We start from the raw sequence: 13,678 nt of genomic DNA, 5'->3' as shown, positions 1-13,678 counted from the left end.
TATCATATAATATATATGAAGCTAAACATTGTTGTAGCACCCTTCATAGCCATAAACAAAATTAGGGAATTTCTAAATGATCATTTCTTAAAAACCTGAGGCCCCTCCTCTGCTCCTAACACCAACATGTGCTTGTTCCTTTGGAGGTATTTTCTTTCTTCCTTAAACACTGAATCTCAGAGACTTTTTATAAAACTAATCTCACTTTGACCAAATATATAAAGTGGTTGAACTGTGTAGCTGTAGCTGCTCCTCACCTCCCTTTAGTGCCTTTGTTGTTGTTCAGGAGCATTTGTTGTTCTGTGTGAAAACTGTGGTCGCGACATTTGTTTGGAATTCTTTTTGTATTCTGTCTTGTCGTGTTGCCTTTTGCACTTTGGAGCTGCGTTAATGTGGAAGAAATGACTGAAGTCTTTGAGTTTGTAAATGACTGCCTTCATTCAAATCAGCAACAAGTCACTGTAACTTTGAAACTTTTGTCAATGTAAAATAAACTCAGAAGCATTTGATTTTAAACTTTTGCTTCATATTCACTGTCTGTTTCCTAGTTGTGTCTATTTGTCCAAAGATGGTGATGTGCATCCATTCAGTCCTCCAAACCATCCAACCATACTTCATATTCATATTCCTCCTCTAATCTGACCCACAGGAGGGTTTTCTCTCCTCATATGGAAACCACAGGTCACGCTCGCTGTTTTAAACATCTAAACGTTGTGAAATGGGGAGGGGAGGTCTGTCTTGTGGTGTGATGATTTGATGTAATGTTGTGAAGTGATGTGGTGTGATGTTGTGGTGTGGTGGTGTGATGTTGTAGTGTGTGGTGTGGTGGTGTGATGTTGTAGTGTGATGTGGTGTATGATGTTGTGGTGTGATGTTGTAGTGTGATGTGGTGTGATGTTGTGGTGTGATGTGGTGTGTGATGTTGTGGTGTTGTAGTGTGATGTTGTGGTGTGTGATGTTGTAGTGTGATGTGGTGTATGATGTTGTGGTGTTGTAGTGTGATGTTGTGGTGTGTGATGTTGTGGTGTGTGATGTTGTAGTGTGATGTGGTGTGTGATGTTGTGTGATGTTGTGTGATGTTGTGGTGTGTGATGTAGTGTGGTGTGGCAGTGTGATGTTGTGGTGTGTGATGTTGTAGTGTGATGATGTGGTAGTGTGATGTTGTGGTGTGTGATGTTGTGGTGTTGTGTGTGATGTTGTGGTGTGATGTAGTGTGTGATGTTGTGGTGTGTGATGTAGTGTGTGATGTTGTGTGTGATGTTGTAGTGTGATGTTGTGATGTTGTAGTGTGATGTTGCAGTGTGTGATGTTGTAGTGTGATGTTGCAGTGTGTGATGTTGTGGTGTTGTAGTGTGATGTTGTGGTGTTGTAGTGTGTGATGTTGTGGTGTGTGATGTTGTAGTGTGATGTTGTGATGTTGTAGTGTGTGATGTTGTAGTGTGATGTTGCAGTGTGTGATGTTGTGGTGTTGTAGTGTGTGATGTTGTGGTGTGTGATGTTGTGATGTTGTAGTGTGTGATGTTGTGGTGTGGTGTTGTAGTGTGTGATGTTGTGGTGTGGTGTTGTGGTGTGTGATGTTGTGCTGTGTGATGTTGTGGTGTTGTAGTGTGTGATGTTGTAGTGTGATGTTGTGATGTTGTAGTGTGGTGTTGTGGTGTGTGATGTTGTGCTGTGTGATGTTGTGGTGTTGTAGTGTGTGATGTTGTAGTGTGATGTTGTGATGTTGTAGTGTTGTAGTGTGTGATGTAGTGTGGTGTTGTGGTGTGTGATGTTGTAGTGTGTGATGTTGTAGTGTGATGTTGTGATGTTGTAGTGTGGTGTTGTGGTGTGTGATGTTGTGGTGTTGTAGTGTGTGATGTTGTAGTGTGGTGTTGTGGTGTGTGATGTTGTGTTGTGATGTTGTAGTGTGTGATGTTGTAGTGTGGTGTTGTGGTGTGTGATGTTGTGGTGTTGTAGTGTGTGATGTTGTAGTGTGATGTTGTAGTGTGATGTTGTGGTGTTGTAGTGTGTGATGTTGTAGTGTGATGTTGTGGTGTTGTAGTGTGTGATGTTGTGGTGTGATGTTGTGGTGTTGTAGTGTGTGATGTTGTAGTGTGATGTTGTGGTGTTGTAGTGTGTGATGTTGTAGTGTGATGTTGTGGTGTTGTGGTGTGTGATGTTGTAGTGTGATGTTGTGGTGTTGTAGTGTGTGATGTTGTAGTGTGATGTTGTGGTGTTGTAGTGTGTGATGTTGTGGTGTGTGATGTTTCACCCCTTTTCCTCTTCACTCTGCCAAAGCTGCTGCTTGCTGCAGCAGAGGACACAGACTCCAGCTGCTGGCCTGAGCATTGAAGACATTTCTCTTCTTGTGTTAACAAAAGGGAGAGCACACAGGATTGTGGGTAGACTTGTGTGAATGTTTGATTGGAAATGAGTGAACCAAAGACACCTGCTGCCACTGAGGACACGGTGGACGGACACTAGGAATATCTTGGTTTTAATCTCCATCAGTTGCTTCGGTCCAGTCTGTTAGCAGGATTTCTTCTGAAGGTTTTTCCTTTAACTGTGAGAGCAGACATTACAGCTCAGGGTCCACCTATAGATTTTTAAACCTATTTTCTGTCTGCATGGTCTTATTTTAACCTGAAATTATGGTCAACAATTGCATTTCTTTATATGCCACTTCAGATTTGGGTCAGTTGGAACTCTGTAGGGACTCCTTATTACAAAGAAGAGAAAGCTGCTGCTGCCACCTGCTGGATGACTCCGGACTCACGCCTGAACTGAACTAGATTTCACTATTTTTAAAGATGTACAATAAAGGCTCTTTTATTTTATACAAGATGGAATATTTATAGCCTACTATATATTGGTCGTCAGTAGTTACAAAGCCTTAACTTTTTCAGGATATAGGCCTACTATTTAGACATCCTAAAACATCTGAAAGGGTTTAAAGGCTTTGTGTTTCTGTATAGATGTAACAAATAATAATAATAATAATAATAATCATAATCATAATAATAATAATACAAATAATATAGAAAAATCACAATTTTTCAAGTCCTAATCCATCTTGAGTGGTACATGTCAAATATACACTCACCTAAAGGATTATTAGGAACACCCTACTAATAGCGTGTTTGACCCCATTTCGCCTTCAGAATTGTCTTAATTCTTTGTGGCATTGATTCAACAAGGTGCTGGAAGCATTCTTTAGAAATGTTGGCCCATATTGATAGGATAGCATCTTGCTGTTGATGGAGACTTGTGGGATGCACATCCAGGGCACGAAACTCCCGTTCCACCACATCCCAAAGATGTTCTATTGGGTTGAGATCTGGTGACTGTGGGGGCCATTTTAGTATAGTGAACTCATTGTCATGTTCAAGAAACCAATTTGAAATGTTTCGAGCTTTGTGACATGGTGTATTATCCTGCTGGAAGTAGCCATCAGAGGATGGTACATGGTGGTCATAAAGGGATGGACATGGTCAGAACAATGCTCAGGTAGGCTGTGGCATTTAAACGATGCCCAATTGGTACTAAGAGGCCTAAAGTGTGCCAAGAAAACAGCCCCCACACCATTACACCACCACCAGCCTGCCCAGTGGTAACAAGGCATGATGGGTCCCCCACACCATTACACCACCACCAGCAGCCTGCCCAGTGGTAACAAGGCATGATGGGTCCCCCACACCATTACACCACCACCACCACCAGCCTGCACAGTGGTAACAAGGCATGACGGATCCATGTTCTCATTCTGTTTACGCCAAATTCTGACTCTACCATCTGAATGTCTCAACAGAAATCGAGACTCATCAGACCAGGCAACATTTTTCCAATCTTGAAAGGTCCAATTTTGGTGAGCTCGTGCAAATTGTAGCCTCATTTTCCTATTTTTAGTAGAGATGAGTGGTACCTGGTGGGGTCTTCTGCTGGTGTAGCCCATCCGCCTCAAGGTTGTGCGTGTTGTGGCTTCACAAATGCTTTGCTGCATACCTCGGTTGTAACGAGTGGTTATTTGAGTCAAAGTTGATCTTCTATCAGCTGGTCGGCCCATTCTCCTCTGACCTCTAGCATCAACAGATTTCCTTGATTGATTTCCTTGAGGACTGCAGCATACTGGATGTTTTTCCTTTTTCAGACCATTCTTTGTAAACCCTAGAAATGGTTGTGTGTAATAATCCCAGTAACTGAGCAGATTGTGAAATACTCAAACAGTCCATCTAGCACCAATTCTGACATTCAGTTTGGATTTCAGGAGATTGTCTAGATCTGGACGACACCTGTAAATGCATTGAAGCAGCTGCCATGTGATTGGTTGATTAGATAATTGGGTTAACGAGAAATCTTACAGGTGTTCCTAATAATCTTTAAGGTGAGTGTATGAGTATTTCTATATCATGTATGAGTATTTCTATATCAAAATCCCTCTACAGTGAAGTAAGTCATTAAATCTTTACAGTAACTGGTATTATGGGAAGAAAAAAAAACCGAAAATGAAAAATATAAATTATCCTTTTATCAGATAGAACCCTGATGAAAACCAAATCCATAGTTTATGAGACATTTGTTTTTATTAATAACACTGAGGAAACAATGTTGTTATGTTTTATATATTTTATATATTATATATTAAACTAAGTTTCAAAAATAAAACAAAACAAAGTGATAACGTGTAAAAGGAGGCACGTAGCCTACCGGAAATATGATCAAAGTTGGCAGAAAACTTATTTTAAAGTAACAATATATTGAATAATGTTTGATTCAACAGCAACGTCTTCTGGTAGTTCAGTTCCTTATTTGATTATTATTATTTTTTAATTCGCTAAACATTAGCATATCTGAAAGTTTGTTATCAAACACCAGCGGAACCTTTTATTGAGGGAGAGTTGCGACCCGGCCGTAAATATGGTAACACAGAGTATTTCCTCCATGCGTGTTTTCAGGTTCCAGCTGGTGGCGTGATGACATTATCGGTGCTGTTTAGCAGGTTTTTCAATAACGTTAATGTTCGAATAGTTCATAATAATAATCATAATAACTTTAAAGTCTATTGCGGGTTTTTTGTGTCCAAAATGGCGACAGAAGTGTCCAAGTAATCTACAAAGTTGAGTAATTTTGTGGACATTTCTGGCAAAGAGGTAGGTTAAAAATAACAAGCCATTACACATTAATAATCAGACATAACACAAGCTCAATAACTAGGATCCAAACGGGGACTGTGACCCGATTTCTGCTCGAATCTCTCAAAGGTAAAGAAGCCAATGTCAAACTCCATTTAAAAAAAAGTATATTTTTAGTTTATTTGTTTAATGGTAATTATAAATACAACATTGAATACGAGTTAGAACCATTACAGATTACTATTTGGCTGTGCCTAATTCGGCATATGTCACATCTACCTAACTACACGTTATTGTAATACATTGACGTGGTTTATAATCATATTTGTTGTACTGATTGTATGCCGAATTGTAAAATGGTTTCAAATGATTTCTAAAACATCCAAAGGCATGTCCAAATGTGCGCCCCAGCATGGCCAATAAGCAAGTAGACATTAAAGGATCGGGATTTTGAATTGAGTCTTACCATAAAAGAAGAGGCAACCTATTAACCAATTGTTGCTGTTGTGCTGTACATCATTTTTCATAAGGTGTGTGCTTTTCGGAGAGATTAAATGGACTGAATGTAATTCTTGGCTTCTGAAACTCAACTTTTAAATGTGTCTCCCTGTTCAGTGTGGTTGGATCTCCTCACGCTGAGCTGCCATGGAGGGTTTGGAGGAGAAGCTCAAAGGTCTGTCCATCGCCAGGCGGTCTCTTCCGGAGGAACCCACCTACCTGCTGGACGTGGCCCTGCAGCAGCCGGCCGGCCTGCTGGCCGTGTCCTGCTCCAACTTCACCGTCCACCTTCACAACAAGGACTCTCTGAGCCTGCTGGGAGAGTACCGGGGCCACACTGGGCCCCTTTGTGGGGTTGTTTTCTCCCACGCGTCCCCTGACATCCTTTACTCCGGTTCTGCTGATGGGACGGTCCGGGGGTGGGACGTGCGCCGCCCCGGGACGGAGGCAGCCCAGGTGTTTAGAAGCGACCCGTCACACAGCTACTGCAGCTTGGACCTGAGCTGCAGCGACGCGCTCCTGTGTGCCGGCACCGAGCAGGTCAACGACGAGGACAGCTTCCTGGTTTTCTGGGATGTCCGAAAGCCAGGTGGTGGCCTCCTCGGTGTGTATTCTGAGTCACACAGTGACGACATCACACACGTGCGCTTCCACCCTCGAGAGAGAGACCGCCTGGCGTCCAGCTCCACGGACGGCCTCGTGAATGTGTTTGACCTGAGCCGGGGAGCGGAGGATGAGGCGCTGCTCGCCACCTGTAACAGCGACTCGTCGGCCGGCTCGGTGTGTTGGTGCGGCGCCGACTACGCCCAGCTGCTGTGCCTCAGCCACGACGAGGGGCTGCACCTGTGGGATCTGGGTCAGCTGGACACAGACGAGCCCCTCACCGTCTTCAGCACCGCCGACGCCCGTGGCGTGGCTCTGCTGGCCAACGGGGGAGGCGTTGATTACCTGGTGGGGGGCGGGTGGTTGGAGGAGGCCCAGAAGCTGCTGGTGGTCGGGGGGGAGAACAGCGGGGATCTCCACCTGATGGAGTGTGACGGTGGGGGGCTTCGCCTGCTGAGGACCCTGGGGGGCGGCCACGCCTCCACGGTGCGCTGCTTCCTATGGGACGCGGCGGGGGAGGCTCTGGTCACCGGGGGAGAAGATGCTCAGCTGTTGCTGTGGAAACCAGGAGGGGAGGAGCTCAGCACAGGGAAAAGGAAGTCGATGAAGTCCGAATCAGCGTTGAGCCTCAAATCCAGGCCGCATAAAAAACACGGCTACCAGAAAGAAAAGAAGGAAGCCAGACAAGCCGCCGTGTGAGTCGTACTGACTGGGCTCTGGGGGGGGGGCAGCTCTACATTTGAGTTGTGAGAGAAAACATATTTATTCTTGATGTCGACACATAAAGAGTATTGAAGGTTTGGTCACATTACATTAAAGTCCTAAATAATTGCGATTTAACAATGTAATTGAGTCTTGCAGTCATATTTAACAATATTTATTATACAGCTATAAAACAGAGCTCCTGCTTGTGGCCCTCAAGGTGCTCCAGAAGGTTGGAGATCTCATCCTGGATGTTGATGGGTGCGCCATCTGCCCATCCTCTGAGGTCCTTGGTGTAATCCTGGACTCCACCCTCTCTTTCCATACTCAAAACAAATCCATCACCAAATCAGCCTTTTTTCATCTTAAAAACATCTCCAGACTCTGACCATCACTCTCTGACTCAGTGGCAGAAACCCTCATTGACGCTTTCATAACCTCCCGTTTGGACTACTGCAATGGAGCCCTGTCTGGGGGCCCCAGCAAAACCCTAGACAGTTTCCAGTATGTCCTAAACTCTGCCGCCAGGGTCCTCACCCACACCAAGACCTGGCAGCACATCACCCCAACCCTAATCTACCTTCACTGGCTCCCAATTAAGTCCTGCATCACATATAAAATCCTCCTCACCTACAAATCCCTCCATGCCCTGGCCCCACAGTACCTCTCTGACCTCCTCCCTCCATACACCCCACGCTGTCCTCAGACGCTGGCCTACTCTCCATTCCCCACACCAGACTCTGTAGCTTTGGAGACAGAGCCTTTAGTGTTGCAGCCCATCCCTCTGGAACACCTCCCTGTACATATCCTGAAATACTACATCCCTGGACATATTTAAAAACTCCTGAAGCACCAGCTGTTCACCACAGCCTACAACCTCCTTCAGCTCCGCCACAGTCATTCTGTAAAGTGTCCTTGGGTTTCATGAAAAGCGCTAGATAAATAAGTTATTTTTATTATTATGTGAATGTGTAATAACACAGCCTATGAAGTAAACTGCACCCCTTAAGTGCCAACAACTAGCATAGCTTTAGCTCAACAGTCCAACCAATAATGAGTTATATAATTACAAACTGGCATATCTAAACAAAATCAACAATTACCATCAACATCCATACCCCTTCATACCCTTTAATTTTATTACTGAGCTCTTCAAGAGAATTAAATGAAAAACACTATGCTTTTTACTAAAAAGAATAAATATAAAGTGGGAATTTCAAAATAAAAGTGCATCTTAAAGATGATATTTATCGATATTTTCTATTTGATCATTGAAAATACATATCGATCTAGATTGATGTGTCTTTACACCCCTGATATGTGGTGAAACTGAATGCTGCTTCTCCATGTTTAGTTTAGGTAGCGTGCATGAAGACCTGCATTTCCCTGATCCAGATTCAATATCCAGATACAGATTGCATGTTAATGCAAGGCGGAAAGTAAACTACCCCTGTGTCTCAATTCCGTACTGCATACCAGAAGGTTTGGGGTATGAAGTATGTTCACGCTGAAGACAAAACTAATGCTCAAGGATGTAAACTACTCAGAGCAACCCCAGGAAGATCTCCGAAAAACAAAACAAATCAAATCAACAAGTACCAGTACCCCTACCTCTAAGTGTTATAACCAGTATATATTATTAATAGGATTTTCTTTATACCAAACAGGCTGTATATCATGTCTTATTGGGGAAAAACCAAGCAATTCTATCAGGCACTGACACACACACAACCTCACACACACACACTTGACCTCCGTGCCGAGTTTCAGCCTCCTAGGGGGGTGAAAAATCACGGCTGCTAAAGTGTGGGGAGATATTTGTCGGCCAACAGAGCGTGCTATAGAGCCACTGGTCCTAGAAAATGATTTGTTGGTTCCTGACAGTACACAACCATGAAGTACATTGACTTCTTGAATACTAACTGAAAAAAAACAATATACTGTGAATCTCAATGTATGGTACACACTGTATACTTAGTCGTACTTGTCATGGGGAGTTGTTCTTTGCTGCTACTACTACTACTACTACTGCTGCTACTATTCCCTACAGAAAGAAATGTTCTTCTGGCATAATATTCAATTCAGGCCATTGGAGACCACGTTTACTTGGCATTGTTGGGGATCCTTGATTTACATTTAGAGCAGCCCAGATTATTATGGGATGGATGCAAATGTAGCAGATTTGTCAACTAAACAGTCCAGTGTTTTCCCTAGGTTTGTGGAAGACTTAGGTGCACATATTTGGCGGGGGGGTGTTGCGTTTTTCAATTTAAAAAAAATACAATTATACATCATTTAGGACCATTATTATTACCACCACATCTGTATCTAAAACATCGGTAAAGATGGAGAAGACGATAGAAAAATAACATTTAAAAAGCGTACACACCAAACTTGCTAAAGAAGTCTACAGGCACCAACTCCAATGATCAGATCTGAGAAGAGCCATTGAGTTAGTTTTGATGCTCACGTTGATTTTACATTCATTTGGCTTAAAGTCTTCTAATAGCAGGGGAAACCCTGTATTCATTCTGTGAAGTTAGTATGGTATTGGGACATAGCTGAGATTTCTCTGACATTTTCATTTTTAAATTATAATTTTTTACTAATTTGTCAAAATGTCCATTATAGTGAGCTTTTGTTGTTGTGATACTATTTCTCTTTTAAAGCTGCCGCAGGGTGACTGCTGCTACTGCGTCCCATGGTGGAAGTCACGGGAGCAGCTCATCACAGCAGGATCGTGCTGAGGGAGCAGCTTTCGCTCTCAAATAGCAAAGAGTGGAATAACATGATTGGCAGTGCGAGTGTGTGTGTGTGTGTGTGTGTGTGTGTGTGTGTGTCTGTGTGTGACTCCAGGGAAATCCTGCAGGGTTTGAGGCTGTTCTTTATTTACATTAGAGACATTAAAGTGTGGTGATTCACACCTCCTTCTAATGAAACAGAACATATTTACATGGTGATGAGAGGCATTGCATTATGAAATGCACATAACAGAAGAGTGTTATACAGGAGATTCCTTCTGGAAGAGATGCACTTCTATGATTGAAGCAAATATACACTATTTTCCAAATCATACTAGCAGACAGAAGTATGCATTTCAGTTAACAACAGTTATAACTTTGTTACATTTTTGATAAGACTACAAAAAGAAATCAATCTGCTGCAGTTAAAATCAATCTGGCATAATATTCAATTCAGGCCATTGGAGACCACATTTACTTGGCATTGTTGGGGATCCTTGATTTACATTTAGAGCAGCCCAGATTATTATGGGATGGATGCAAACGTAGCAGATTTGTAACATTCTTTGTGTGAACTCTACTCCAGCAGACTATAACAAAAGTAGGTTTCGAGATTAGTAATGCTGTTTATGCCACATTCCTACCCTACCTATGTTATGTCATTTAAAAATAGTAATCAGACAATGTGTGGCTGGCAGGAGCCATCCTCAACATTTGTTGTGTTATTATTTCAGAATGACAAAGTCAGTTGGAGATCAATTTGATATAAAATAGGGTGTAGGCTTTAGATGAAGGTGTTTTTCTTTGGCAACTATTATGTTTTTCCCAAATGATGGGACAGATTTTTAGGCATTCTAATATAAAATGGCTTGAAAAATTGTGCACATATGCTGTAAATGGGGAGAAAATCTCCCTGATCCCCCTAAATTTGGGCTGAGCCCCAAATGTTTTAAACGTTTGGCACCGCCCCTGGTAGACTTATATATTATATAGTTATGTAACTCTCTTTCTGCTAACATATCCCTCTCTAATCTCGGGGCTTGCACAGAAATCCACAACCAGGCTTCCTTCACACCGCGCTGCTTCGGCTCCGCAGCGGGCTGGAAATATAATCAATGTACAGTAAAGCTGGGTCAACTCTGCCGTCCAAGTGCGGGTAAAAAAGTGTAGAAGCGAAGGGCTGGGCCCATGGCCTCGGACAGGTTTAGCCTCATTCCTGCGCGCTGTGTGGCGGAGATACTCCGCGCACACTGCTTTCTGCCTTTCCTTGTCCGTTCTCCTCCACCTAACCGGCGGATTCAGACCCTCGTTTCCCTCTGCACTCTGATTGACACCGCCTCTTGTCCAATCACAGCGCTTGACATTGCTCACGGCAGCCAATCGCCGTCGTACGTCGATCTTAACCCGTCAAGCACGCTGCTGTGCATGTCTGTTATTTGTGCCAGTGTTGACAATAGGGTGAAAAAGAAACAGCCCCGAATCATAAACGAGCTAAGGAAAACACCAAAATCCAGGGGTTAGGGGAAGACAAGCGATTGAATCATTAACAGGAATGTAATTGCGTTATCATAATCGTTTTATATAGCCGTATTTTGTTATTAATGGGAGTTTGAGGATTATTCCGTTGGAAGGAAAAAGGTACTCGTGGGTTTGGCTGTTTGAGGCCAGATCTTCCTGCTGTTTGCACCGAGCTGGAGGTAGTCTCACAGCTAGATAGATCTCCAAACATAGGATAACTCCTCCGCCGCCGTCTCCGTTGCGAACCACAGAGGATCAAGGTAAAGTACTACGTTTGGAGAGCTAACAGCCACTCGGTCGGCTGCAGCTTGTCGGGGTCGGGACTCGGGACTCGGGACGGTGTGTGTTTCCCAAGTCGGTCTGTCAGTCTGTGAGCGCTAGCTAACGGTAGCAGCATTAGCACTGCCCCCTGTATTTACATCTGGGATGATGGGTGATCGCCCAAGTCCGCCCAGGTAACGTTATTTTATTAGCACACATGCTTATTATCCATTCAATGTTTTCATATCAGCTAGATGCACTGAAAGCTAGCCGGTGGTGGCTAATAAGCTAAGGCTACATGTTCAACTTGAGCTAACCCGCGATAGCCGTAGCATTAACCAAAAAATGCTAAAATAAAAAACTGAAAGGGTGATAAAAGGCTGCATTGTGTCAATGTTACTAATATGTACGTGTTTTGTGTGCTCTGAGGAGACAACTAGCTAGCTAACGATATAAGCGTTAATAGCATACGCTTTGTAACGGTTTATCGGGAAGCTATCGTTGCTAACGCTAGCTAACGTTAGTGAGGTTATCGCGCTGTCAAGTTTTGAATATTATGCTGCTGCTGGTGCTGCTGCTGCTGCTGCTGCTGCTGCCAGGCCCAACATGGCCAAGCTAACGACAGCTATCCTAAACTAGGCTGGATTTTTGACCCCATGCAGCTGATGGCAAACTTTGCTTCTCTAGCTGATAACAGTAAATATAGGTAACATCAAGTTACACTGTTATGGATATGATCATTATTATTATATTTGGCTTAGGTGGTGGCTTAGTGACTAATGTTTCCAGGGCAGAGCTGATGTCAGGAAAGCATTCGGTACTGGGCAGGGCTGCACGATATGAGAAAATATGCGATATTTAATAACGTTGTTGAATATACTGATGTTGATTTAAAAAAAATGATTTATTGTGCAGCCCTAGTTATGGGCTGGTTGCTTAAAAGGAAAATGCTGATGTTTATTTCTCCATGAGTTGAAAAAGCCCTGTAAATCTGGCCTGAGACAAGTTTAGCTGCCCTGTTTGCTGCTTTGGCTGATAACAGTAAATAAGTAACATCAACTGACACTGTCATGGATATGATCTTTATTATGTTATGTGGCTTAGTGGCTGATGTTTCCAGGTCAGATCTTATACCAGGGAAGCATTCTGTCATGGGTAGGGCTGCACGATATGAAGAAATATGTGATAACGGTGTTGCATGCGAACAAACAGATGTTAAAGTGTACTCAGTTCTGCCTTTCTGCTGCTTTCAGTAAACTGCTAAAATACAAGAAACGGCTTGTTGAATTAAAAAATGGAAAGGAAATTATTTGCAACATTATTTCATTGAACAAATTGAACATTGAACTGAACCCAAATGAATGAAAATTACATTTTAAAGTCCAGTTTTCTAATGATAGTCTCTCAACAAACAAAACACCCATGAGTGTCTTTTGCAATGTGTTTATTGCGCAAGTTGATATTGCACTGACGATTTAAAAAAAATATTTTGTTTGTGTGCAGCCCTAGTCATGGGCAGGTTTGCTTAAAGTAAAATGCTGACCTTCCATGGGTTGTAAAAGTCTTTTGAGTCTGGCCTGAGACAAGTGTAGCTGTCCTGTCAAGTGAAGCCAACTGTCAAATGTGTGGTGATAATTTGATATGAGCTTATACTGTGTCTGACAAACTCTAAAAATGCCACCGCTCTGTCTTGTTTTCTTGTACAAGCCAACATAGTGTCACAACACTGGCATTCCTAGATTCCTAGTACCTGTAGTAAATGAGTAAAATACTACTGTAACAAGGTTATTTAAAATAAGTTCAAAAATAAATGGTGTGTGCGAGCATGCGAGTTTTGGTGCTGTCACGCTGGTTGATCTTCAAGGTTTTTGAATGTCACACGATGTTGAGGGCAGGTCCTGGCGCTGCTGGGAGAGCTTAACATCCAATGTCTCCTGTGTTTATGATGACACTGGTGCAGTAACTGCCTCCTTCCTATCAACTCTGTATTGTGTGTGTGTGTGTGTGTGTGTGTGTGTGTGTGTTGTGTGAGAAAGTTGCTAAGTCCATTTGTTCTTGACTGTGTGGACAGTGTAATTATGCCCTGAATGAATCCTACCAATTAGACGTCAGATTGCAGCATTCAGTCAATAATAGCAACAGTTGACTTTCCGAAGAAGTGAGTAGTAGAAGGGTTTGAAATGGTACATCTGGGATTTGGACTGATGCAATTAGTGCCGGGACCACTTATCCGTTCATCAGTAACCC

General features: G+C 42.9%; 2 protein-coding genes across 7 annotated transcripts in view; both read left to right on the top strand.

Moving 5' to 3' along the window:
- The first annotated feature begins 4,839 nt into the window (after positions 1–4,839).
- wdr89 (WD repeat domain 89) lies at positions 4,840–8,779 on the top strand. 3 transcript variants are annotated; one of them, XM_031280374.2, is made up of 2 exons: positions 4,840–4,961; positions 5,724–8,779. In XM_031280374.2, the coding sequence occupies exon 2, from the start codon at positions 5,754–5,756 to the stop codon at positions 6,906–6,908; it is 1,155 nt and encodes a 384-aa protein (XP_031136234.1). In that variant the 5' UTR covers positions 4,840–4,961; positions 5,724–5,753; the 3' UTR covers positions 6,909–8,779. The 3 variants fall into 3 exon arrangements, with proteins under 3 accessions (XP_031136234.1, XP_035850605.1, XP_031136235.1); XM_035994712.1 differs by having other exon boundaries at positions 4,840–5,127; positions 5,722–8,779; XM_031280375.2 differs by lacking the exon at positions 4,840–4,961 and adding an exon at positions 5,153–5,237.
- Positions 8,780–10,901: 2,122 nt separating this feature from the next.
- Positions 10,902–13,678, top strand: part of ppp2r5eb (protein phosphatase 2, regulatory subunit B', epsilon) — a 62,848-nt gene continuing 60,071 nt past the window's right edge. The window contains exon 1 of one of the 4 annotated variants that reach the window (XM_031280314.2): positions 10,902–11,430. Coding sequence is in view for 2 of the 4 variants with exons in the window: in XM_031280310.2 (XP_031136170.1) it covers positions 11,597–11,625 (29 nt within the window). In the remaining 2 variants the exon portion in view is untranslated. Of the gene's footprint in view, positions 11,626–13,678 lie in introns of all 4 variants that reach the window. The other 3 variants (XM_031280310.2, XM_031280313.2, XM_031280312.2) reach the window with 3 other exon arrangements.

This window comes from Sander lucioperca, chromosome 18, assembly GCF_008315115.2.
Source record: "Sander lucioperca isolate FBNREF2018 chromosome 18, SLUC_FBN_1.2, whole genome shotgun sequence".
Lineage (NCBI taxonomy): Eukaryota > Metazoa > Chordata > Actinopteri > Perciformes > Percidae > Sander > Sander lucioperca.
Note: the sequence above shows the minus strand (reverse complement) of the source record. Positions and strands in the feature narration are given on the sequence as shown.

Coding starts and splice junctions, on each gene's coding strand:
- wdr89 (XM_031280374.2), top strand. CDS start 5,754: ATGGAGGGTTTGGAGGAGAAGCTCAAAGGTCTGTCCATCGCCAGGCGG.